At 32.9% G+C, this 26,766-nt stretch overlaps 2 protein-coding genes across 5 annotated transcripts in view; one reads left to right on the top strand and one right to left on the bottom strand.

Annotated features, from left to right (window-relative positions):
- LOC139495160 (uncharacterized) overlaps positions 1–25,720 on the top strand; it is a 56,328-nt gene extending 30,608 nt beyond the window's left edge. For 2 of the 4 annotated variants that reach the window (XM_071283344.1, XM_071283346.1), the window contains exons 16-17: positions 20–95; positions 2,840–3,087. In XM_071283344.1, the coding sequence (XP_071139445.1) occupies positions 20–95; positions 2,840–2,955 (192 nt within the window). In that variant the 3' untranslated portion in view covers positions 2,956–3,087. Of the gene's footprint in view, positions 1–19; positions 96–2,839; positions 4,127–25,649 lie in introns of those variants that run through there. The other 2 variants (XM_071283347.1, XM_071283345.1) reach the window with 2 other exon arrangements.
- LOC139495158 (protein transport protein SEC31-like) lies at positions 9,414–19,857 on the bottom strand. Its single transcript, XM_071283342.1, has 5 exons — positions 19,722–19,857; positions 18,684–18,758; positions 15,817–16,422; positions 12,719–12,875; positions 9,414–11,835 (listed from the first exon to the last, which is right to left on the bottom strand). Exons 1-5 carry the CDS (start codon positions 19,777–19,779, stop codon positions 11,754–11,756), a joined length of 978 nt encoding a protein of 325 aa, XP_071139443.1. The 5' UTR covers positions 19,780–19,857; the 3' UTR covers positions 9,414–11,753.
- Positions 25,721–26,766: the final 1,046 nt, after the last annotated feature.

Raw genomic sequence — 26,766 nt, 5'->3', positions numbered from 1 at the left:
ATAAAACTTTGTTTGACAGGATTTTCCAGTGTCATCACTTTCTACACAGAAATTAGTACAGTCCGACCCCAAATCAGAACAAGGATACAGTGCAGGTATTATATTATTATCATAGTATGGAAAGTTATTTTTCAGGAATATGTTGACTCGACTGATAATGTTTTTGCTCAGTCAAATTATCCTAAACCAAGGTGATTGATGCGCCCTAGCTAGGAAGATAGCGATAAATACATTATTTTGGCTGATCTTATCTCTGGGATTATGGCCCTTCAATGAGATTTGAGCTGAGAACTTCCTTTCCTTTACAAAATCATAGACAAGCTAGTCATATAGTGAGCATCATGGCCCATCTTAAAAATCCTGGTTCTGCACATCATAGTATCATTGTAAAATAAAATATCAGGAAAATGACATGTAATATCAGGTCTTAAACAAAATTCTATTGGCATTGTCATATTTAGAAGGCAGGGGGCCTCAGGGACTGTGCTGTGCATCGCCAATGTCGCAATTTCCGATTTTTTATTTCATCTGGCAACAGAATATGGCTGCTGGCGATATTTCTGGCACCAACATTTTCTTATGTAAAAATTTTCATTTCTTGACAATATCAATCTTCTTTTTAATTGGTAAAAGTTAAAAAAAAAATTGTACAAAATTTGACCTGGCGACAAGTTTATAACTTTGTTTACGACCCCAAGCTAATCAACACTCAACAGTTACAACAGGTGTCATAATCTGTTGTTACAGGTAATCCATTTATCAGATGGGTCATTAATGATCATCCACATTAATTCAAATGGAAATGGTCAGTCGGCATTTTGTCTATTTCATTTGTTTAAATCGTTTTAATGATAAATATTATAGCCTGACACAGCTTCCAAATATCCTTCTGTGGAAAATAAAAAGTAAACCTTTTGCAGTATAAATTTTACCTTTTGAAATCCTATGTTTGACATCGTTAATTTATTGAAATATTTATATCGAACGCAGTTGATTAGTTGTAACAGAGAATACACATCATTGGTTTGAAAAATGTTGTAACTTTGACCTCTGTAGCAGAGTTCAAAAAATTAATGGGTCACAATATATTTCAGATTGTCTGTTTTGATGACAAAGATTATTTTTATTTTTTAAATTGATCTTTAAACCTAGTTTTAATCCAGAAGAAAGTAAAAACATTGCTTGACTGTACCTTAAATTGAAGATCTATATCCAAATCAAATTAATTAAAGCTGTAATCGATGATCACAAATTGAATGCTTTGTTTACAATTGTTGAAAGCCATGTGCTTTTTGGCGAGAAATTCGGGGAAACCCCCTTAACGGGAAACAGTTACATTTCATTGTTATTTATAGACCAGTAAGAATTTCATTTTGTTAGACAGCTAAGAATTATTCATGAAAAAAATCATAATTTCTTGGGGTGAAACTGATCAAACATTAATACTGTAATACTCTACATCTAGGGGTGTGTAAAATAGAAAAAAAAGGGGGGGGGGGGCTTTTTTTCCATAATACTACAAATATAAGTTAACCAGTCTGAAAAGACATGGTTAAATGGATTTTAATTCTGAAACACTCAATTTGGTTTATTAATTCCTTTATCATTTCCATCATAATCAGAAACAAGCTATGTATAAGCCTAGGTATTTTAAATATATAGTAATAATTCTACAAAACAACGCTGCGCTCCACATTGATAATTCACCTTAGACCCACCATGTATCAACATTTTTCTAGGGAAGACACTGAGCAGCATGGGTAGGATGCCTTTTGACATCTTTTTCTGTATTCTTTATTTTTTATACAATTTTCACTATTCTGTAAAGTTAAACACCTGTTATTTTGTTTTCTTCATTCAATTACCCATTTTTTCCTATTCTTTATATTTTAATTCAAAGACATTTTCTCTATTCTGTAGCATATACAGACCATAAACTAATTTATATTCTTCTACATATGAAATACTGACAAAAGAAAATAAAGTACACATGTTGTTTTGTTGTATGTATATACATGTTAAATAATGTAAAGTGCAGGCTGAGTGAATAACAAATTAAATTAAACATAGTTTGAATTTTTGAAGAAGAAATAAAGACTCTAGCTGGTTCTAAAGTTTGCTCCAAGTTTTCTAAACTGGCGACAGAATATAGAAGCTGGCGATTTTTCTGGCTCCAACTTTATGGGAGCCAGAGTAGCCTCTTGGGCCTAGGCCCCTTTATTGTTGTAAATCATAGTTCAAACAATAATGTTTTTTGATTTTTATTATTTAAGTTGCTAATTTACCTGACATAGTGTTTTAATTCAGATTCTAAATTGGTCTTTATTTAAAACATTTTTTGCTGCTTTTGTTTCCCTTTTTGAAGAATATGTCTCGGTTAACATTCCAACATTTTACCCAAATTTGAAAGATTTTGGTCAACTTTAAGTTCTTTGTAATGTCCAGTAATTTTACATTTGTGTACACAAATCAGATACTATTGTATTTCCAAGGTAGATAATCCAAAATCTGTATTTTTATGATTAGCCAAGGATTTATAATTATTAAATAAACATCTTTGTTTAAGCATAGTTCCAACAAAAATAATGATCCATGCTTTTTATATGATCACACACTTTTGTTGTAGACTTGTTAAGGTATAAACTTGTCTCTTTGTCCAGAACAATATATTTTTCAGGGTTTTTGTTTCCATCCCAGTTTTAAGCATGAGTGTCATGTCTTATATTCTTTGATAGTGAAGGATCAATAAAAGTGCTGTTCCTATGCTGTTTGTGTTTTTTGCTGTGCATATATAATGATTTTGTGTCTTTTCTTGTTATTTTTATATGTATTTATTTAGGTTCCATGGCTGGCCTAGGTATTGGTATGTTTGTAACAGGTAGTTTATGTGGACTAGCAGGCCTGTACTTAGTCCAGAAGAGAAGAGACACCTCTGTTCCATATGAATTACAATGAGATTGTAAAGTTTGGAAGAATTTGAAGTCAGGAAAACTGAAGTTTTTTTTAAATTCTATATCAGAATTTTTACTTTGTTTTTACAATTATGAAAAACAGCATTTATTGATCCCTGTCGGATAGAAATTGACCTTATGGAAATGTATAATAATACATCTGTTAACCTATTTCGGGTAGAAATTGACCTTATGGAAATGTATAATAATACATCTGTTAACCTATTTCGGGTAGAAATTGACCTTATGGAAATGTATAATTATACATCTGTTAACCTATTTCAGGTAGAAATAATTTCTTTGAAAAGTCTGTAATTTAAACAAAAAATGAGTTGTTATAAGAAACTTACAAAACAGACCAAAATGATTTTATTTTGTTTTTGAATGTTCCAAAAGCACTAATTATCTAATACATGTACATGTATACATCTAATCTAATACATGTACATGTATACATCTGATCTAATACATGTACGTGCATACATCTAATCTAATACATGTACGTGCATACATCTAATCTAATACATGTACGTGCATACATCTAATCTAATACATGTACGTGCATACATCTAATCTAATACATGTACGTGCATACGTCATGCATACATCTAATCTAATACATGTACGTGCATACATCTAATCTAATACATGTACATGCATACGTCGTGCATACATCTAATCTAATACATGTACATGTATACATGCACTTGCATAAGGTCAATTTAAATTATTAATGATATTTGCATACATATTTTTTTTTTACTTCTCAATTTGGCATTTTTTAAACAAAACTTATTTTTTGCGAGGATTTTTTTCTCACGTTAGGGGTTATTTTTACATTAGATTTACTCAAACTTATTTAAGTTTAAATAATACACCTATTGAGGTTATTTGCTACTGTATCGTCTTGAATAATTTGTTATCACTCATTAAACCACTTTTTTATTTATCATTTTAACATGACACTCATACATTCCTGTATTTAAATGTGTGGCCTTATGCAACATTTTAATATGCAAATATAATCTTTATAAAGAATTGAATGTTGTGCGTATTTTTTTAAAAACTTTTATTGATGTGTTGCTTACATGTTGATCTATGTACAAAAATGTGTATCTAATTAATTTAATCAAATATTTTGTAAAAAAAGATTGAAAATAAATTAAATTTGTGTTCGAAATGCCAAATTGAGTTTTTTGAGTCGTTGATTTTTGAGTCTGATTGCAATAATTGTTCTCAAATGTTTATGACCACAAGGCCAGGTGGATGTTATCATGCCCAATAATAGTTTGTTTTATTGGGTCAAAATAGTTAAATTTATCAACCAATCAGAATATAATAACCATTTGCAATTTACATATTTGTTTCTATTTATAACTGTTGTGATATTTCTCAAAGAAACATAACTTGCATTGATGTTAAGTATTCTCTTGTTAGGTTCTTATTTGTTGATCTATCAATCTTGTTTTCTATTATGTATTCCAATCAATAGGTTATTGGGGTATGTCCTGGATGGGGGATCTATCAATCTTGTTTTCTATTATGTATTCCAATCAATAGGTTATTGGGGTATGTCCTGGATGGGGGATCTATCAATCTTGTTTTCTATTATGTATTCCAATCAATAGGTTATTGGGGTATGTCCTGGATGGGGGATCTATCGATCTTGTTTTCTATTATGTATTCCAATCAATAGGTTATTGGGGTATGTCCTGGATGGGGGATCTATCGATCTTGTTTTCTATTATGTATACCAACCAATAGGTTATTGGGGTATGTCCTGGATGGGGGATCTATCGATCTTGTTTTCTATTATGTATTCCAATCAATAGGTTATTGGGGTATGTCCTGGATGGGGGATCTATCGATCTTGTTTTCTATTATGTATACCAACCAATAGGTTATTGGGGTATGTCCTGGATGGGGGATCTATCGATCTTGTTTTCTATTATGTATTCCAATCAATAGGTTATTGGGGTATGTCCTGGATGGGGGATCTATCGATCTTGTTTTCTATTATGTATTCCAATCAATAGGTTATTGGGGTATGTCCTGGATGGGGGATCTATCAATCTTGTTTTCTATTATGTATTCCAATCAATAGGTTATTGGGGTATGTCCTGGATGGGGGATCTATCAATCTTGTTTTCTATTATGTATTCCAATCAATAGGTTATTGGGGTATGTCCTGGATGGGGGATCTATCAATCTTGTTTTCTATTATGTATTCCAATCAATAGGTTATTGGGGTATGTCCTGGATGTATTCCAATCAATAGGTTATTGGGGTATGTCCTGGATGGGGGATCTATCAATCTTGTTTTCTATTATGTATTCCAATCAATAGGTTATTGGGGTATGTCCTGGATGGGGGATCTATCAATCTTGTTTTCTATTATGTATTCCAATCAATAGGTTATTGGGGTATGTCCTGGATGGGGGATCTATCGATCTTGTTTTCTATTATGTATTCCAATCAATAGGTTATTGGGGTATGTCCTGGATGGGGGATCTATCAATCTTGTTTTCTATTATGTATTCCAATCAATAGGTTATTGGGGTATGTCCTGGATGGGGGATCTATCAATCTTGTTTTCTATTATGTATTCCAATCAATAGGTTATTGGGGTATGTCCTGGATGGGGGATCTATCAATCTTGTTTTCTATTATGTATTCCAATCAATAGGTTATTGGGGTATGTCCTGGATGGGGGATCTATCAATCTTGTTTTCTATTATGTATTCCAATCAATAGGTTATTGGGGTATGTCCTGGATGGGGGATCTATCGATCTTGTTTTCTATTATGTATACCAACCAATAGGTTATTGGGGTATGTCCTGGATGGGGGATCTATCAATCTTGTTTTCTATTATGTATTCCAATCAATAGGTTATTGGGGTATGTCCTGGATGGGGGATCTATCAATCTTGTTTTCTATTATGTATTCCAATCAATAGGTTATTGGGGTATGTCCTGGATGGGGGATCTATCAATCTTGTTTTCTATTATGTATACCAACCAATAGGTTATTGGGGTATGTCCTGGATGGGGGATCTATCAATCTTGTTTTCTATTATGTATTCCAATCAATAGGTTATTGGGGTATGTCCTGGATGGGGGATCTATCAATCTTGTTTTCTATTATGTATTCCAATCAATAGGTTATTGGGGTATGTCCTGGATGGGGGATCTATCGATCTTGTTTTCTATTATGTATTCCAATCAATAGGTTATTGGGGTATGTCCTGGATGGGGGATCTATCAATCTTGTTTTCTATTATGTATACCAACCAATAGGTTATTGGGGTATGTCCTGGATGGGGGATCTATCAATCTTGTTTTCTATTATGTATTCCAATCAATAGGTTATTGGGGTATGTCCTGGATGGGGGATCTATCAATCTTGTTTTCTATTATGTATTCCAATCAATAGGTTATTGGGGTATGTCCTGGATGGGGGATCTATCAATCTTGTTTTCTATTATGTATACCAACCAATAGGTTATTGGGGTATGTCCTGGATGGGGGATCTATCGATCTTGTTTTCTATTATGTATTCCAATCAATAGGTTATTGGGGTATGTCCTGGATGGGGGATCTATCAATCTTGTTTTCTATTATGTATTCCAATCAATAGGTTATTGGGGTATGTCCTGGATGGGGGATCTATCAATCTTGTTTTCTATTATGTATTCCAATCAATAGGTTATTGGGGTATGTCCTGGATGGGGGATCTATCAATCTTGTTTTCTATTATGTATTCCAATCAATAGGTTATTGGGGTATGTCCTGGATGGGGGATCTATCAATCTTGTTTTCTATTATGTATTCCAATCAATAGGTTATTGGGGTATGTCCTGGATGGGGGATCTATCAATCTTGTTTTCTATTATGTATTCCAATCAATAGGTTATTGGGGTATGTCCTGGATGGGGGATCTATCGATCTTGTTTTCTATTATGTATTCCAATCAATAGGTTATTGGGGTATGTCCTGGATGGGGGATCTATCAATCTTGTTTTCTATTATGTATTCCAATCAATAGGTTATTGGGGTATGTCCTGGATGGGGGATCTATCGATCTTGTTTTCTATTATGTATTCCAATCAATAGGTTATTGGGGTATGTCCTGGATGGGGGATCTATCGATCTTGTTTTCTATTATGTATACCAACCAATAGGTTATTGGGGTATGTCCTGGATGGGGGATCTATCAATCTTGTTTTCTATTATGTATTCCAATCAATAGGTTATTGGGGTATGTCCTGGATGGGGGATCTATCAATCTTGTTTTCTATTATGTATTCCAATCAATAGGTTATTGGGGTATGTCCTGGATGGGGGATCTATCAATCTTGTTTTCTATTATGTATACCAACCAATAGGTTATTGGGGTATGTCCTGGATGGGGGATCTATCAATCTTGTTTTCTATTATGTATTCCAATCAATAGGTTATTGGGGTATGTCCTGGATGGGGGATCTATCAATCTTGTTTTCTATTATGTATTCCAATCAATAGGTTATTGGGGTATGTCCTGGATGGGGGATCTATCAATCTTGTTTTCTATTATGTATTCCAATCAATAGGTTATTGGGGTATGTCCTGGATGGGGGATCTATCAATCTTGTTTTCTATTATGTATTCCAATCAATAGGTTATTGGGGTATGTCCTGGATGGGGGATCTATCAATCTTGTTTTCTATTATGTATTCCAATCAATAGGTTATTGGGGTATGTCCTGGATGGGGGATCTATCAATCTTGTTTTCTATTATGTATTCCAATCAATAGGTTATTGGGGTATGTCCTGGATGGGGGATCTATCAATCTTGTTTTCTATTATGTATTCCAATCAATAGGTTATTGGGGTATGTCCTGGATGGGGGATCTATCAATCTTGTTTTCTATTATGTATTCCAATCAATAGGTTATTGGGGTATGTCCTGGATGGGGGATCTATCGATCTTGTTTTCTATTATGTATTCCAATCAATAGGTTATTGGGGTATGTCCTGGATGGGGGATCTATCAATCTTGTTTTCTATTATGTATTCCAATCAATAGGTTATTGGGGTATGTCCTGGATGGGGGATCTATCGATCTTGTTTTCTATTATGTATTCCAATCAATAGGTTATTGGGGTATGTCCTGGATTGGGGATCTATCAATCTTGTTTTCTATTATGTATTCCAATCAATAGGTTATTGGGGTATGTCCTGGATGGGGGATCTATCAATCTTGTTTTCTATTATGTATTCCAATCAATAGGTTATTGGGGTATGTCCTGGATGGGGGATCTATCAATTTGTTTAGTCTTTAATTTGTCAGACCATTTCATCTTGCTTGATCTCTTTTCAGCCCATTATTTTTTATTCTTTGAATTTTAACACCCAATTATTCTAGATATCTATTTATTTTTTGGTACTTTTTTTCTGCACCTTTTGTCTATTATATTGTATTCTGTAAACGCCATCCAGACCCTCTTATTTGTATAGATTTTTTAAAACTTCATATAGTTGATGTAAGTTTTATATTAAGAAATATATGCAAAATAATAAGATAGATTTAGTTATTAGTTCAATTTTTTTGTGTATTTTTAAACTTATTACTATGGATTCATTATTACTTTTTGGATAACTATTTTTCATGGATTTCGTGAGTACAGGGAAGCTAAGAATTGAATTACAAATTTGCTTTATGAATATAATTATGCAGACATTTGGAAAACTACAAAATCAAATATCCACAAACATGAAAGTTTTTCTCAATACATGAAAATTGATTCCAACAAAAATAAATGAATCCAAAATATTTGATTGGAATATATATTCTAGTGATCTCCATATTTTATACTGTTTACTTGTGTAGTTTAGGGTAATTAAAATTGCATATGATGTCTCTCATAAAAATAATCTGTACAGCTTGGGTTATGTATACGAAATGTATCTTCTATAATTGTATTGTGCATGCAAAAGATAAGATTGAATCATAAAAAACCTTGTTTCAGATAATCATCTTATAATATGAAGCCCAATTTCTATGTTTATAATGACAGGTGTTGACACAGGAATTCTGTTAAGAGGGAGGATTCTAAGGGGAGGATAACAAATACAAGTATATAATGAGGGGAGATGTATGCTTTTCATGTAGGTTAAGACAAATAATATGTACTGAGGATTCATTATTATACGTTGGATACCAATTTTCGTGGGTGTCGTGGGTACATTTGAACCACGAATTCATATGTTCAACGAATTACAAATTTTCTATAGGCTTTGTACATAGAAATCGGCAAACCACGAATTCAGGTATCCACGAAAATGTAAATTTTCTTCAATCCACGAAAATTGATATCCACGAAAATAAATGAATCCACAGTAACTCATTAATTTTTTTCATTTTCAATAACAAATTTGAAGAAATTTTTTTTTTCCATTTGTGTGTATTTTGTTGCACTTTGTGTGCTTTGGTTGTGATTTAAATAGGCCTCCAAGACTTTTCTTTAATTGGTAACTGATGGAGGTATTTATGTTAATATTCAATTAAGGTTTCATTGTAATTGACATTTTTATTTTTACACAAATTTGGATACACTTTTTGAAATTATACCATAATAAGTAACTATTTTGATGTATATATTTTTGTATATTTGTTAATAAGGTTGTGATTGTTATAATATTTTTTATATCGTTAAATATCTTGTGATATTATCTGCACAATGTATTTTCTGTGTGCAACCTAATTATAGCTCTCACTACTTTGTTACAGGGGTATAATACTTTTGACCAATCAGACAGTTTATCTGAACATTACATATTTTTTTCTGTATATATATATAAAATTGAGAATGGAAATGGGGAATGTGTCAAAGAGACAACAACCGACCATAGAACAGACAACAGCAGAAGGTCACCAACAGGTCTTCAATGCAGCGAGAAATTCATGCACCCGGAGGCGTCATTCAGCTGGCCCCTAACAATATATATACTAGTTCAGTGATAATGAATGCCATACTAAACTCCAAATTGTACACAAGAAACTAAAATTAAAAATAATACAAGACTAACAAAGGCCAGAGGCTCCTGACTTGGGACAGACGCAAAAATGTGGCGGGGATAAACATGTTTATGAGATCTTACCCCCCTCTATACCTCTAGCCAATGTAGAAAAGTAAATGCATAACAATACAGACATTAAAATTCAGTTCAAGAGAAGTCTGAGTCTGATGTCAGGAGATATAACCAAAGAAAATAAACAAAATGACAATAATACACAAATAACAAGACTACTAGCAGTTAACTGACTTCCAGACTTCAATTAAACTGATTGAAAAATTATGTCTTCATCATATGAATATCAGGCACAATCCTTCCTGTTAGGGGTTTAGTATCATACCATCATAACAAATATTATAAGAACATAACCTGTGTCATGCCAACAACTGGTTTTTAAACAAATGTGTTATATATTAGTGAGCATTTTAATTCAGCATATTTTTTGTAGTCCGTAAACTGTTGGACTCAAGTCTGGCAAAAGGAGGAGGGAATTCAACCATTTAGTTGATATACATAAGTAAATGTAAATGAGCTTATAAAATTGATTTTATAATTGGCGCAAATGATACCTATAGTTTTTAAAATGAAGTGGCGCAGAAGTAGTATTGGCACAAATAAATTCATTTTTGGCACAAAAAGATATCACCCAATTATTCTATCCAATTTGAGTCTGTCTGCATTATGTTTTTGAATAACATGATCAACTCAAAAGTAATTGTTGCCTCGTTTTTATTTGATAGTATATCTAATAAACAGCAGTAATCTGGCAGTTGTAGTTTAACTTATACATCATAAAGTTTAACTTATAAATCAGTCTTAAAATTGGCTACAGTTGATTTATTTCGGTTTGTAGCCAATATTCACAGATACACTAAAGTTTAATTTTTAGTTTTTAGTTTTTAACCTGAATTACATTCATTCCAAAACTAAAAATGAAAACTTTCGTACTTTCATCTATTGTAATTTTTCATATATATAAAAATAAACCAACTGATGTTCCTTTATATATTATATAGTTATAAAAATTGGTGTAAAATGTTTCTCATAGTAATGTCACAAAAAGCAATTGTTGAATTGTGATCTCAGTTTTATATAAAGTTATGTAGAAGAAATGTTTTTAGTAATAACCTTGTATGGTTTATATTTTTGAATAGGAAATGAATTTCACACATATTTTTAATTTACAAAAGGGGAGATAATTAAATGGACATATTTTTATCTGCCCTTTGTCTTTATGCAAAATCAGAATCTCTAGTCTTTCTTCAGCATAATTATAGTTGGTGCTTATTATACAATTTATACATGGATTTTTAGTGTGTATGTTATTTTAGCCAAATAAAGGAGAATTTATAAAAAAAAATATCTGTTTCTTATACATTGATTATGACTATATGAAATAACAAATATGATGTTTGATTCATGTCATTTCAAAATTGAAGTCTACTTACAATCTAAAGAAAATATGCTGTATGTTTGAGTAGTTGTTTCAATGATGTATATCAAGTACATCTCCATGTTTTACACTAGCCAACTGACATGAAAACTTGGGCCCATTGATTAAATCAGGCAATATCTGTATATCCCTAGAATTAATTTTTTTGGTACAAATTATCTGGAGTTGTCTCCCATTTGCTCAAATTTTTTATTTTTTTTTATTTTCAGAAACTTAAGAAAATAGATTTTAAATATAATATTCCATAGGAAGACATTGGTTCATGAGTTATGAAATATTTTTTTTTTTTTTTTTATAAGCGAACTTCACAGCCTCTGGTAACATCTACGGTAGCCATAGTAAACTTTGCACTGCAATCTCCACAATGATTGACCCTGAAATGAACAAAACACTTTAATATTGATTATAACTTACAATTCTATTTCTGACACCAATAGTAATTTGCATTCGACTGTCATACAAGTGAGAGGTTTAGCTAGTTACAAAACCAGGTTCAATCCACCATTTTCTACATAAGAAAATGCCTGTACCAAGTCAGGAATATGACATTTGTTATCCATTCGGTTTGATGTGTTTGATCTTTTGATTTTGCCATTGGATTAGGGACTTTCCATTTTGAATTTTCCACGGAGGTCAGTATTTTTGTGATTTTACTTTTTGCATTGTATGTATAAAAGATACAAGAGTGAAACAACTTAAAGACAATTTCACTTAAATGAAAATTCACATGTATAAAATTTTGATAGCATTTTATGTATGGAGAATTTCCTGAAATGGCAAGAATAATTCTCTCATCTGTGCCTTTTATTCAGTAATTTCAATAAAAAATAAACACAACAATTACTGAATATACCATATTTTGTATCCATTGAAACGATTCTAAAATATCCCACAATAAAACTGAAAAATAGCTCCATACAATCAATGAATTTTTCTTACATTCCACTTTTTGAAACAGTAAAATTAAAACATTAAATTACTTCCTTTGGTAATAGTTGAGGTCTGATTTATAGATACATTAAGTCTATGGCTTCAAATATACAGTCACCTGAGGTTATGATTCAAGGCTTTTAATATAGCTGTCTGCAAAATGTCAAGATAAAATCTTCAACCAATGCATGTTGGGTTTTTTCGTGATATAAACTGAAAAATTAACCGAAATCCATTAGATTCTCAAAATATCACATCAATAAAGATATTGTATAGGTTTAAAAATACGTCAAACTCCCTTAAACAAAATCGTTTTTGTCCACTTACTCACAAACTGCTACAGGAAAGTTTGTGCACGTTCTACCGTTGCATGGATCATGCCAGCATTGAACTCTTGGTTGATCTGGTGGACATGTTTCCTCTACTCTAGCGTTACCATGGTTACTTGGAGGAGGGGTTTGGAAATTGTTGTATTGTGGAATACCTGAAAGAGGAAGAAAAATACCTCTTGTCTTAAACATACCTCTGGTCTAAAAATACCATTGAAATTGTTAAAACCTTCAAGTTTTTCCCTTTAAAATTGAAATGGTGATTTTTTTTTTATAAAAGATGTGTTCTATCATGATTTTCATGGTTTTATAGAACACTTATAAAACCTTTGTTCTTTAATGTTCATGAACAATTTCATTCTGTTGATGTTTAATCAGCTGATAAATGAAGGTCGGGGGGGGGGGGGGGGGGGGGGGGTAGTATGGTCCTTCATTTCTTTATTCTTTAATCTCCCCATAATTTCTCTATTCTTTATATTTTTGCACCCCACAATTCTCTACTTTTTTGGGCCTATGTTCTCCATTATTAAGGGGCCTTTTTTGTCCTTTATTCTGCACTGTTCCCCCATTGTTCTGATGTAACCCAAATGAAGACCCTCATAAACAAATTTTACTAGCTTTATCATATCTTATATGTTGAATGGTATTTCTGAATATATTCTGCACTGCATGTTAAGCTCTAAATGTTCTGCATAGTATATTAAGCTCTATATGTTCTGCAGTGCATGTTAAGCTCTAAATGTTCAGCCAGTGCATGTTAAACTCTAAATGTTCTGCAGTATATGTTACGCTCTAAATGTTCTGCAGAGTACGTTAAGCTCTAAATATTCTGCAGTGTATGTTAAGCTCTAAATATTCTGCAGTGCATGTTAAGCTCTAAATGTTCTGCAGTGCATGTTACGCTTTGAATATTCTGCAGTGTATATTAAGCTCCAAATATTCTGTAGTGTTGCTATACTTTAAATGTTCTGCAGTGCATATTAAGCTCTAAATGGTCTGCAATGCATGATAAGCTTTAAATGTTCTGCAGTGTATGGTAAGCTCTAAATGCTCTGCAATGTATATTAGGCTCTAAATATTCTGCAGTGCAGGATAAGCTCTAAATGTTCTGCAGAGCATGATAAGCTACAAGTATTCAGCTAGTGCATGATATTCCCTTAATATTCTGCAGTGCACATTAAGCTCTAAATGTTCTGCAGTGCATGTTAAGCTCTTAATGTTCTGCAGTGCATGTTAAGCTCTTAATGTTCTGCAGTGCATGTTAAGCTCTAATTTTCTGCAGTGTACATTAAGCTCTAACTGCTCTGCAATGTATGTTAAGCTCTAAATGTTCTGCAGTGCATGTAAAGCTCTAAATGTTCTGCAGTGCATGTTAAGCTCTAAATGCTCTGCAGTGTACGTTAAGCTCTAAATGTTCTGCAGTGTACGTTAAGCACAAAATGCTCAGCAATGTATGTTAAGCTCTAAATGTTCTGCAGTGTACGTTAAGCTCTAAATTTCCTACAATGTATGTTAAGCTCTAAATATTCTGCAGTGTATGTAAAGCTCTTAATATTCTGCAGTGCATGTTAAGCTCTAAATGCTCTGCAGTGTACGTTAAGCTCTAAATGTTCTGCAGTGTACGTTAAGCTCTAAATGCTCTGCAATGTATGTTAAGCTCTAAATATTCCGCAGTGTATGTTAAGCTCTAAATGTTCTGCAGTGTATGTTAAGCTCTAAATGTTCTGCAGTGCATGTTAAGCTCTAAATGTTCTGCAGTGCAGGTTAAATTCTAAATGTTCTGCAGTGCATGATAAGCTCTAAATGTTCAGCTAGTGTATGTTATGATCTAAATGTTCAGCCAGTGTACGTTAAGCTCTAAATTTCCTACAATGTATGTTAAGCTCTAAATGCTCTGCAGTGTACGTGAAGCTCTAAATGTTCTGCAGTGTACGTTAAGCTCTAAATGCTTTGCAGTGTACGTTAAGCTCTAAATGCTCTGCAATGTATGTTAAGCTCTAAATATTCTGCAGTGTACGTTAAGCTCTAAATTTCCTACAATGTATGTTAAGCTCTAAATGCTCTGCAGTGTACGTTAAGCTCTAAATGTTCTGCAGTGCATGTTAAGCTCTAAATGTTCTGCAGTGCATGTTAAGCTCTAAATGCTCTGCAATGCATGATAAGCTCTAAATGTTCAGCTAGTGTATGTTATGATCTAAATGTTCAGCCAGTGTACGTTAAGCTCTAAATTTCCTACAATGCATGTTAAGCTCTAAATGTTCGGCAGTGCAGGTTAAATTCTAAATGTTCTGCAGTGTACGTTAACCTCTAAATGCTCAGCAATGTATGTTAAGCTCTAAATGTTCTGCAGTGTACGTTAAGCTCTAAATTTCCTACAATGTATGTTAAGCTCTAAATGCTCTGCAATGTATGTTAAGCTCTAAATATTCTGCAGTGTATGTTAAGCTCTAAATGTTCTGCAGTGCATGATAAGCTCTAAATGTTCAGCTAGTGTATGTTATGATCTAAATGTTCAGCCAGTTTACGTTAAGCTCTAAATTTCCTACAATGCATGTTAAGCTCTAAATGTTCTGCAGTGCAGGTTAAATTCTAAATGTTCTGCAGTGTATGTTAAGCTCTAAATGCTCAGCAATGTATGTTAAGCTCTAAATGTTCTGCAGTGTACGTTAAGCTCTAAATTCCCTACAATGTATGTTAAGCTCTAAATGCTCTGCAATGTATGTTAAGCTCTAAATATTCTGCAGTGTATGTTAAGCTCTAAATGTTCTGCAGTGCATGTTAAGCTCTAAATGTTCTGCAGTGCAGATTAAATTCTAAATGTTCTGCAGTGCATGATAAGCTCTAAATGTTCAGCTAGTGTATGTTATGATCTAAATGTTCAGCCAGTGCATGTTAAGCTCTAAATGTTCAGCTTATGCAGCGCATTTTAATCTCTAAAGTTTTGCAGTGCATGTTAAGCTCTATAATGTTCTTCAGTGTACGTTAAGCTTTAAATGTTATGCAGTGCATGTTAAGCTCTAAATTTTCCCAAGCTACAAAAAGAGTTTGACTGTCATGTAACAATGACATCTTGGTAGGACACTGAACATACGTTACCTTGTTGTGGTTCTAGGAATAATGGTGGCTCTGTATTCTGCAGAAAATTCTGTTCATGGGCGTGGTCTGGAAACACGTCTGATTTTATATTTACTACTTGATCTTGATATATATTAGTTTGGTGGCTGAAATCTGCTTGGACGTTTTGTTGGTTTGGATCTATAAATAATGGCACTTGCTGTTGAAAACCAGGTTGTAGTTCTGGAAATAATTCTTGATATAAGGATAGTTGTTGTTGAGCTTCTTGACGTGTTGGTATAGGTGGGATATGAGGAATTGTATTGTGAGCTAGAGGTTGTTGGTGATGTAGTGTCGTCTGCGTTGGTATATTGGGTGTGTGAGCTGGTGGCTGATGGTGTTGAAGTGTCGTCTGCGTTTGTATATCTGGTACATGAACTGGATGCTGGTGGTGGTGGGTTGTTGTCGGCTTTGGTATAGCTGGTGTGTGAGCTGGTGGTTGTTGGTGGTGAACTTGCGGCTGATAATGGTGGACTGGTGTCGGCTTTGGTATAGCTGGTGGTGCGTGGTGATGTAATTTCGGCTGCCTTGGTATATCTGGTATTTTACACACCGTCCCACCACAGGGGGTAGTACAGCACCATAACCCTGCAAAATATGAGTGAGTTTAGTTTAAACATATTTATTTATAGTGGATTGGGAAACAAGTTATTGCAACGTATATTAATCCCTTTTTACTTTGCGGGCGCGAGTGTTGCCTTGTAGCGGTATTAGCCTGCTTTTTTTGTTCGAAATCTACAAGATTGTCTTAAACTTGCAAAAGAGATGTGGCTCTCTCTTAACATGGATCAGCCTTTTATCGTCCCCTTCCGACGGACTATCGTCGTTTCCTCAAGACCATAATGAGTCAGTTAATAATATATCCTACAAAAACATGAAAAACAAGATACAAGTACTAAAATTGGTGCACATTGTAAAAAAAAAGGGATAGCAACATAAGTAAAAAGAAAATGTCAAAATCAAATCAAATGAAAAATAAGAAACAATGCCTTCGAGAATATAAGTTATACGACTTGCGTATTGGAGTATTGCTAAGACTACTAAAGTATATAAAAGTATGTACTTTGTGAATCAATTTGAATTATCAACCGCCTTAATGTTTGGTAGTATAAAATCGCGCTAAATGCTTTATGTATAAAGGGTATGTAAGAAAACAGGAAAGAATTTGTGCATGCATATAAGGCACACAGAACTGCGTAGAATTATTAGAAGTTATAACAAATTTTCGCTGAAGTTTATATTGCAATGAGTGAGAAACAATACAGGACGGTGCTTTGACATTCCCACCAGCAACATTCAAATTCATTCTTCGTGTCCACTATTATTAACTGGAATCGCCCAGAAGACGCTAGTAATGTGCGCGCAACAATTGTGGAGAGTTTAAATCTGCTCTCACGAAACGTCAGTAAATCAACCCCCGTTGTAAAAATGACAGAATTGGTAACTACGACGTACCCAAACAGATACAGATACAGATTAGCAACACGATAGGTGGTGTTAGCCTGTGCGAGCAGGATTTGCCTTCCCTTTCGGCCGGAGCACCTACTTTCTCCTCAGGTATCCTGGATGGATTCCTGTTGCTTAAGTACTGTTAAGTGTTTTCTGTTTTATTGTTAGTCTTCTTGTCGTTTTCTTTTCTTTTATAGTCACGGTATTGTAGGGTTTTCTCTGATATTGTCTTTTATTATCGACTTGGTGCCATATAACTTTTTGTCGTTTTTTTCTTCCAAACTATAACATTTTTGTTAAATATTTATTTGCAGTTCAACATCACAGGCACTTGTTAATGTTAAAAATATAATTACATGTATTGTTGGTAATGTTAAAAATATAATTACATGTGTTATACTTAGTAATTATCTTTTAAAGATAAACATGACTGTCAGCATGTCCTTACTAGGATTGTAATATACAAAATTTCCTAAAATAAATTCACGAGATTGTCCATTAATCTAGCTACTGTAACAGTCCAATTAACGACCCTCTCATCCATATTTACTATTTTCATTGTTTTTAACTCGGAAGTTCATAATGACATTTTAAAATTAGCTATTTTCCTAAAATGGAGATATCTAGCTATTATATTCCATATGGAGAGGAATCTAAATATATTCCTTTTTTTTTTTAAATATATCTTTGTTCGTGGGGAGAGATCAAGCTATTTTTCTTCGTGGGTAGAGATCAAGCTATTTTTCTTCGTGGGGAGAGATCAAGCTATTTTTCTTCGTGGGGAGAGATCAAGCTATTTTTCTTCGTGGGGAGAGATCAAGCTATCTTTGTTCGTGGGGAGAGATCAAGCTATTTTTCTTCGTGGGGAGAGATCAAGCTATTTTTCTTCGAGGGGAGAGATCAAGCTATTTTTCTTCGTGGGGAGAGATCAAGCTATTTTTCTTCGTGGGGAGAGATCAAGCTATCTTTGTTCGTGGGGAGAGGTCAAGCTATTTTTCTTCGTGGGGAGAGATCAAGCTATTTTTCTTCGTGGGGAGAGATCAAGCTATCTTTCTTCGTGGGGAGAGATCAAGCTATCTTTCTTCGTGGGGAGAGATCAAGCTATTTGTCTTCGTGGGGAGAGATCAAACTATCTTTGTTCGTGGGAAGAGATCAAGCTATTTTTCTTCGTGGGGAGAGATCAAGCTATCTTTGTTCGTGGGGAGAGATCAAGCTATTTTTTTTTATCCATGGAGAAATCTAACTATATTCCTTCTTTGAAAAATTTTGCTAGTTTTCTTCATGGAGAGTTATCTGGCTATTTCCTTAATTGAAAAATATTCTAGTAGCTGGTTTTTTGCATGAAGATAAACCAAGCTAATAATTTTAAGGGTTTATCTTATTTCAAGGTGTCCACAAACCCGAACTGCAATGACTACTCAATCCACACGTTTGTCCACAAGGTCCGTGTTCTCCTGGGTATGGCGCAGGACATTCTGAAAAAGAGGTACACGTGTCATTGAACCACTCGGATGGAAAAACTTCTAACAAGAATTTTAAGAAAGAAATTCTTCATATGCATATAAACTAGAGTTTTGTATAAATTTCAAGATTGTGATAGTTTTATAATTATAATAGATTGACATAATTGATTTTACATCGTGATTATACTGATATATCTGTTATCCGAAATATCTAACATTTGTTCATTTTATTGTTATTTTTGGTGATGTTGTACCCTTTTAGACTGGTTATATATATCATATTTTGTTGTGTACTGTATAAGTATATGGTCCATCGCCCCGTAAGATTTAACGTTGGCTATAATTCAGTCATTTTATATAATAATATATATAATGTTAGATCTGTAACGAAAGCAAATTTACAGATCTAACATTGTTGGGCTCATGTTTAGACGAATTATTTCACACATGTTTAACATATACCGAACGAGTAAAATCTGTTATAGTATATAGATAAAATTATGAAACCGTAGAGTGCAATTCTTAAGATTAAATCATAATTCAATTCAATTCAATATGTTCTTGCCATATAAACTTTACAGTTTGTGACATAATTATAACAAAAACAAATGCAGAAAATAACTAAGTAACTCAATAGAAGGTTTCGAGATAAATCAAATTTTTCATTTCCGTTTGTTTAAAAGTCTTTGCGAATTATTGCAACATTGTCGTTCATTGAGCGCAGTCATGCATGCAGATATCGATGTTGCGTTTTATTGGAAAATAAAACATCACTGTAAAGCATCACGTGATAGTCTTCTGCAAATCAAAATGACGAAAACTTGATCTACACGACGCATATTTTTATATATTAATATTAAATTGAAATGAAATTATTGTAAAATAAAAAATCGGAAACTCTGAACATATTGTCAATATCTTCATCTGGAATACAAATATTGAAATCAAATTAAAATTAAAACTTCTGAGACTTACTTGTGTATGCAAAATGTACAGTGCACACCAGTAGCAGGTAAACAAGTGTATTTTTCATAATTTCCCGTGTGATTTTGTCATTCTTGTTTAATTTATATGCAGAAGACAATGTTAAACAATATGCAAAATTTACATGTCTTTTTCGGCATTAATTAATTTTAATAAGTGTAATTACTTCACTTTACTAGGAGGCTCCAATGGGTACGTTTGGATAAGTTTTCAATCTAACATGTTGCATATAAAGGTTTGTTCCTGATATATAAAGAAAGGAAAATAAAGAGTACCAGACAATGAAACTACACGCGAAAGATATATAGCTGTCTTTTTAACTTTTTATACATATTATGTATACCGATAAATTGTATTGTTTAAAGTAAATAAACAATTGAAACAACTGAAAGATGTCTTACAATATTTTGGGCTTTATATCGCCCGGAGTCTATTAAAGATTTTCGAATTAATTAAACAAGAACAAGCAACGATCTGACTTAGACATCAAATTATCCAAATAATAAAATCATTATGAAATGACACAAACTCAACCACAGAGGGTTCCGGTATTAAGACAGGCACCGAACGACATTTTAGTTCATGTACTTGATAACTGTGATTTAACATAGAAATATTACATTGAAAATGTATATATTTCAATTGCCTTGATTAAGGATCCATTCTTTTAAGAGCTTTTGATAGACCATTATGACAACTAGCATGTGATAATTAAAGTGAATGGAAAAGTATAATTCTTTAACTTTTGGAATGGGGTGCATTAAAACAAAAAGTTTATCGAAGATCATAATACACTCTAGTTCTAAGAAAATCATAACACACTCTAGTTCTAAGAAACATAACTATGAACACAAATGATTACCAAATAAAGAAACGCTATCCTGGGTTTACTTTCTCTAAGAACTACCAAAGCCGAATATTTTAAAGCCAAGAAATATCCGAATGAAAAGAGTTATATGACCAGGAAAGACCTAAACAAAAAATAGCCTATTCCATCTTAGGTCAACTTTGCCTGATGGAGAGAATAACATGATCTTGAGCAAACGGGCTAGTTTTGAAACAGTGAGAAAAACCATCTTGATGAAAATATGAGGTAAAACTATATAATAGAATTTTTAAATTAGAAATGAGATGTTGCCTGATATAAAATTCTTTCAGAATATCAAAAGAAAAAGGAGATGCCGTTCGTTTTTTTGTCGAGCCTGCAACTTTTGTTGCAGAAAGCTCGACATAGGGGTAGTAATCCGGCGTCGGCGGCGTTAGCTAACTTCTTAAAAGCTTTATATTTTAGAAGGTCGAACACCTGGATGCTTCATACTTTGTATATAGATGCCTCATGTTACGAACTTTCTGTCAGTCACATGTCCAATGTCCTTTACCACATTTTCATGGTTCAGTGACTTCTAGAAAAAAAAGTTAAGATTTTTTGTAATGTTAAATTCTCTCTTATTATAAGTAATAGAATAACTATATTTGGTATGTGAGTACCTTGCAAGGTCCTTATGTCCATCAGAAAGTTTTCACTTGACCTCGACCTCGTTTCATGGATCAGTGAACAAGGTTATGTTTTGGTGGTCAAGTCCATATCTCAGATACTATAAGCAATAGGTCTAGTATATTCGGTGAACGGAAGGACTGTAAGGTTTACATGTCCAATTGGTAGGTGTAATTCATGGTTCAGGGGTTTTAGTTAAATTTTCGTGTTTTTGTCTGGGTTTTTTTAATACTTTATGCAATAGGTCTACTATATTTGGTGTATGGAATGATTGTAAGGTGTACTTGTCTAGCTGACAGGTGTCATATGACAAGTTGACCTCATTTTTATTGGTTTAGTGGTCAAAGTTAGGTTTTTGAGTTTTTGTCTTTTTTTTAATACTATATGCAATAGGTCAACTATATTTGGTGTATGGAAATATTTTAAAATCTATATGTCAGTCGTTCAGGTTTTTTATTTGACCTTGACCTCATTTTCACGTTTCATTGCTAAGAGTTCAGTATTTGTTTTTTGGTCTGTTTTTCTTAATTTATAAGCAATAGGTCAACTACATTTATTGTATGGAAGAATTGTTAGCTGTACATGTCTGCCTGGAATGGTTCATCTGAACGTGGCCTCATTTGCATGGTTCTTTGATCAATGTTTAGTTTTGTTGGTTAATGTTGAGTTAATATGACAGTCGTAATAAAGCTTTATATTTAGGACTATCAACATAATATCAACGATTAGTAAAGGAGGCGAGTCATTTCAGTGTGTGCACTCTTGTCATGTTATAACATGAAGCAGAAAGTTTCTTGAAACATTGAAACATTATATTTCACTAAAGGCCTCACATGAGGCATGATAGTACAAAAATATAACAAATAAGATATAATGCATGAGCAAACATATTTACAAATGCATGAATAAATGGGAAGGTAAATATCATTTGTAAATTGACATTACAATTTTACAGAACTTAGCTAAGCCAACAAGAAGAAATTTATCTTTGCTGTTCATTGAATTAGAGAAACTCATAGTATCTTTAACTTTACAAATATCTGCAGGCAAACATTTCAGCCTTTCAGCATTAAAGAAAGTACAATCATATATATAATGAAATTCATCTCCTAGCACATTGCTGTTACATAAATCACATATTCTTTCTGATCTACCAATGCTATAAAATCTACCACATTCAAAAGGTAACCTATGACTACTGCACCTATATTTACACAAATTAATTCTTAGATCAAAAGGCAATGTAGTTGAATAATCTTCAAAACCAAACTCAGACTTTTATATTCTATAATTTAAACATTTTGACGTATTAAATATCTGACCCTTCCATTCATTTACAAAGAAATTGTGGTAATACTGTTTCACATTTTTAGACAACTGACAATTTGTATCTATATATTGATTATTCCAGGCATTAATAAAACCACATTCAGATATAATATCTTTTACACAATTCAACCACTTAGAGTGGTAAACATTACCAGAATCAAGTTTATATAGCATTTCATACAATGAACGAGAAATTTTCTCTTTTATGCCAGTAACAATACGTTTCCAAAAACCAACCATTCTTGCTTTAATATTACAATGTAACAGACATTGGTACACTACCTAGTTTGCCATATACAATGCAATTAGGTGTACATTTTTTAACTTTCATTATATATTTACAGAATTCTAAGTGCAATGATTCAATAACATAATTTTTCTCATACCCCCAAACTTCTGCATCGTACATTAATATAGGGCCAACCATAGCATCAAAAAGTTGTAACAATACATCTATAGGTAAATACAATTTTCTTGCCTTACGTAATACATAAAACATTGGTTTTCTGGCTTGTTGGACCAGTCTAGATTTATTAACATGAAAAGTACCTTTTCTAGAAAATACAATACCTAAAATATGAAATTCATCAATAACAGATAAACGGTCATTATTATATATAAAATGAACATTATCAGCCTGTCTACTTTTAGAAAATATAACAACATTGTTTTTTTCAGTATCAACTTTGAGATTCCATGTTTCACAATATAAATACATAATACATAATAACTCAACTGCAGATTCTGTAAAAATCACTGTGTCATCCGCGTAGAACAACAGATACAATTTAAAATACACTTCAATATCATCATTGTCAAACAGTAAATGAGACATATTACAAACATCATGTTTCCTTTTTAAAATATACATTTTCCGAGTTACCTCCCCTGAAAACACAAAGATAAAAAAAAATCAAGCAAACATATTCTTCTTTAAAAAAAAGGTTATATGTGATTATACCATAAGATCAATTAAATTTGTTCATTTGAATGGAAATTCTTATACTTTTATGACCATCACTTTCACTGAGATGGTGCATGATTCGTTGTCGTTAAACGCATCAATCATCACCTTTTTATGGTGGTCACGTGGTGGTGGTGGTGGTGGTGTTTATGGTTTTCCGTTCAGTTGCTGGGGTTTTTTTTTATCAGGAAAGGGTTGTGGGTGGTGTATTGGTACGTCCTACATATAATTTGTTTACAAATATCGAACTTGAACTTGTATATAAAGTACAGCACGTAGTATAAGTATATGGAGATAAACAAGTATATGATTTATATCAGGTCCAGTAATAACAAATGACGGTTCCGACAGCGATTGACAGTTTTCCATTGTCCCTCTCTACATTTTAATGTTTGCAACACCGGAAACTTAATAATAGCATATTTATGTGAAAACTATTTACAATAAACAATATATCAAGTTTATAGTAAATATATCTTAATATCAAAACAAACAAAAATTTCAAAGTTAAAAAATTTGGATTAAATTTGTTAATAATTCTAAAATGTCAAATTTCAAAAAAAGAAGATGTGGTATGATTGCCAAGGAGACAACTCTTCACAAGAGACCAAATGACACAAAATTAACAACAATGAGAAAACCCCAGCTATAACAGGCAACGACACGACAAATGTAAAACAGTGTAAACGAGACACCAATAACGGTCTTGATCAGATAAATAAACAATAGGGAACGAAAAAGTGTCCCTCAAGTGTAGATTTTCCTGTGTAAAGGTGAAAAATCTAAATATAGGAAAGGGAATTTTATATTACCCTTTATATTTGATTTGTTTAAAGTACGTTCTTTCGTAAGAGTACAATAATAAGTCTGTTACCTATGATTAAAGAAACGCAATTAGTGCCTATATGAAAACCTACAACCTGTCGAAAAACTTTGTTGCCGAAACGTTCATAAATATTATCAAGGAGAACATTTTTTTAAAAACAGCTTAAATCATCTCATCATGCACTGTTTACACGTCCACTAACGTGTTGAAGGTGGTTACTACACAGTTGAAATGTAAGTATAAATTTTAGGGAGTTGCTCTCTTAAATTCGAATAGAACATAAAAAGATCAATGTAGACCAATGTACATATTATTGGATCAAAAGCATGCAAAAGGCACTACTGAAATTTAACCTTTATTTGAGGTATAATCATCCACAAGGGTATATACGCAAGCCAACAGTATTTCCTGCATTACATTAACTTTCAACTCTTTTAAGGACAAACAAACTTTGCCTCCAATCTAACCTATATTACATTTCCATCTTTTATTTATATACAATGATAATTAATCAGCTTTTCCCTCACAAAGACCGGTGATAAACGTTGCACCTATAATTGTCACCTAATGGTCCCCAGGTGTATACCGAGATACAAAATGTGTATTAGATTAATAGTAAAATATATCAATTTATCATAATTAATAAAACAATCAATGTCATCTTTTAATCCGACCTGTCAGGTGTTTTTATCGTACCTTCGTTCATAGATTTATGATTGATCATTTCATGTGTTGGTTTTTGGTCGTATCTTCATTGTAGCGAGAAAGATAACAGGGTAGGCACAACACCCTTGTTTGACCCCAACGCAAATATGGAATTGTCTGTTAAAACGATAAATATAAACTTTTAAATGAAAAAAAGATGGAGAGTAAAAATTTGAAATGTGCTTCGTTCTATGTGATAATTATTTCTGTAATTGGGGGAATATATTGCAGACATTTTGACCGGATGAGAACGGTAAGACTACTGGTATTTATCTCTTTAATGAAAAATGAATTAAATTTAATTACGTGTGTTTAAATCTGGTTTATGCATGGTTTCATCACACATCGACATGATATATATACGAAAATAAGGTAATAGATGAGTTGCTAAATCCAAATTGGTCAAAAGCATACTTGAGGTGCATTAAAATAACAATAGTAGCTAAAACATTAAAATTTTAAAGAAAATGGCAGCAAACTCATAAATCGAAAATAAACTGACAACAGTGGACGGTTGACATATACTCAAAATCTCCTTTTGTTCATTTTTATATAATCTTTGAGATCGACGTATTAGTAAGATCAAATTTGTAATTTCAGAGGCAAAATAACGCAAGAAGGCAAAATTTGGCGGATACAGTATTAAGGAACAGTTTAACATACGAAGCCATCATCTTAGAACTTCTGAAAAGGAGGCTTGGGATAACAAGACAGCAGTCGATGGTTACAAATCCAGTCACTGTCAGTTTACCAGACAATTTTATTCAAGAAAATGTACAGACAAATAGAAATAAACATTCGCATCTTCAGACATCTTGGAATACTCAACCACCTGCACACAGAACCAGGACCGCTCGACCACCCACACAGACATTCTGGAATACCCGACAACCCACGCAAACATTCAGGAATACCCAAACACCCACGCAAACATTCAAGACCACCCGACCACCAACGCAAAGTAGAAACACAATCCAGTCAACAAAGCCACCACCTCAAACAGCATTAAGAAATTCAAACAATAACCAATTTACTGGTACGCCCATTCACCTTATGTCGAAATTAAGTCATTTGTCTGGTCAAAGTTCTTCAGTGAGAACAAACACCGCAGTGCAAACAAAAAATACACAATCAAAGCAAATATACAATGGCATCATTTCATTAAGAAAAAACGGTGGATTCGAATTTCAGTCACCGAATGGAGTAAGATTTTCCATTCCAAATAAATCTGGAAAATTAATACTTAGACCAGTTGCCGATGGTGTAGAACTAAATTATGTGACACCTATACCGACCCGACCAACAATGCCATTTGAAGAAGAAGAATTCGAATTTTGATATTTTTCCTCTTTATATTCAATTCAACACAACATGGAAAACCACCCATACACAAGTGGCGCAATTAGATCTCAGAAATGTCAGGATTGATACCGGTGCCGTTGTGTTCATAAGGAAAACTTGATTTATCATATATCTTTGGTTTCAATTTTGACATATTTTTTTTCATTACATGTATAACAATAAATATAATCAACAAATCACTTTTTGGTCTATATGAACATTTACTATATACAAAGTGGTAAATACAAATAATCTTTTTATATAATAGAAGGGGATTGTAAGGGGTCTCTTCGTACAAGTAAAATAAGTCCATAATTACGGAGTCCCAATTAGTAGAACTACAAATTTCCGCAAACAATAAAGGGTCAATTCAGAC

This window comes from Mytilus edulis, chromosome 11 (genome assembly GCF_963676685.1).
Source record: "Mytilus edulis chromosome 11, xbMytEdul2.2, whole genome shotgun sequence".
NCBI lineage: Eukaryota > Metazoa > Mollusca > Bivalvia > Mytilida > Mytilidae > Mytilus > Mytilus edulis.
The sequence above is the reverse complement of the archived record's forward strand: the minus strand, read 5'-3'. Positions and strand labels throughout refer to the sequence as shown.

Coding starts and splice junctions, on each gene's coding strand:
- LOC139495158 (XM_071283342.1), bottom strand. CDS start 19,779: ATGAAAAATACACTTGTTTACCTGCTACTGGTGTGCACTGTACATTTT. Junction 18,759..19,721: donor TGTACATTTTGCATACACAA/GTAAGTCTCAGA, acceptor CCTCTTTTTCAG/AATGTCCTGCGCCATACCCA. Junction 11,836..12,718: donor TTTCCTGTAGCAGTTTGTGA/GTAAGTGGACAA, acceptor TGTTCATTTCAG/GGTCAATCATTGTGGAGATT.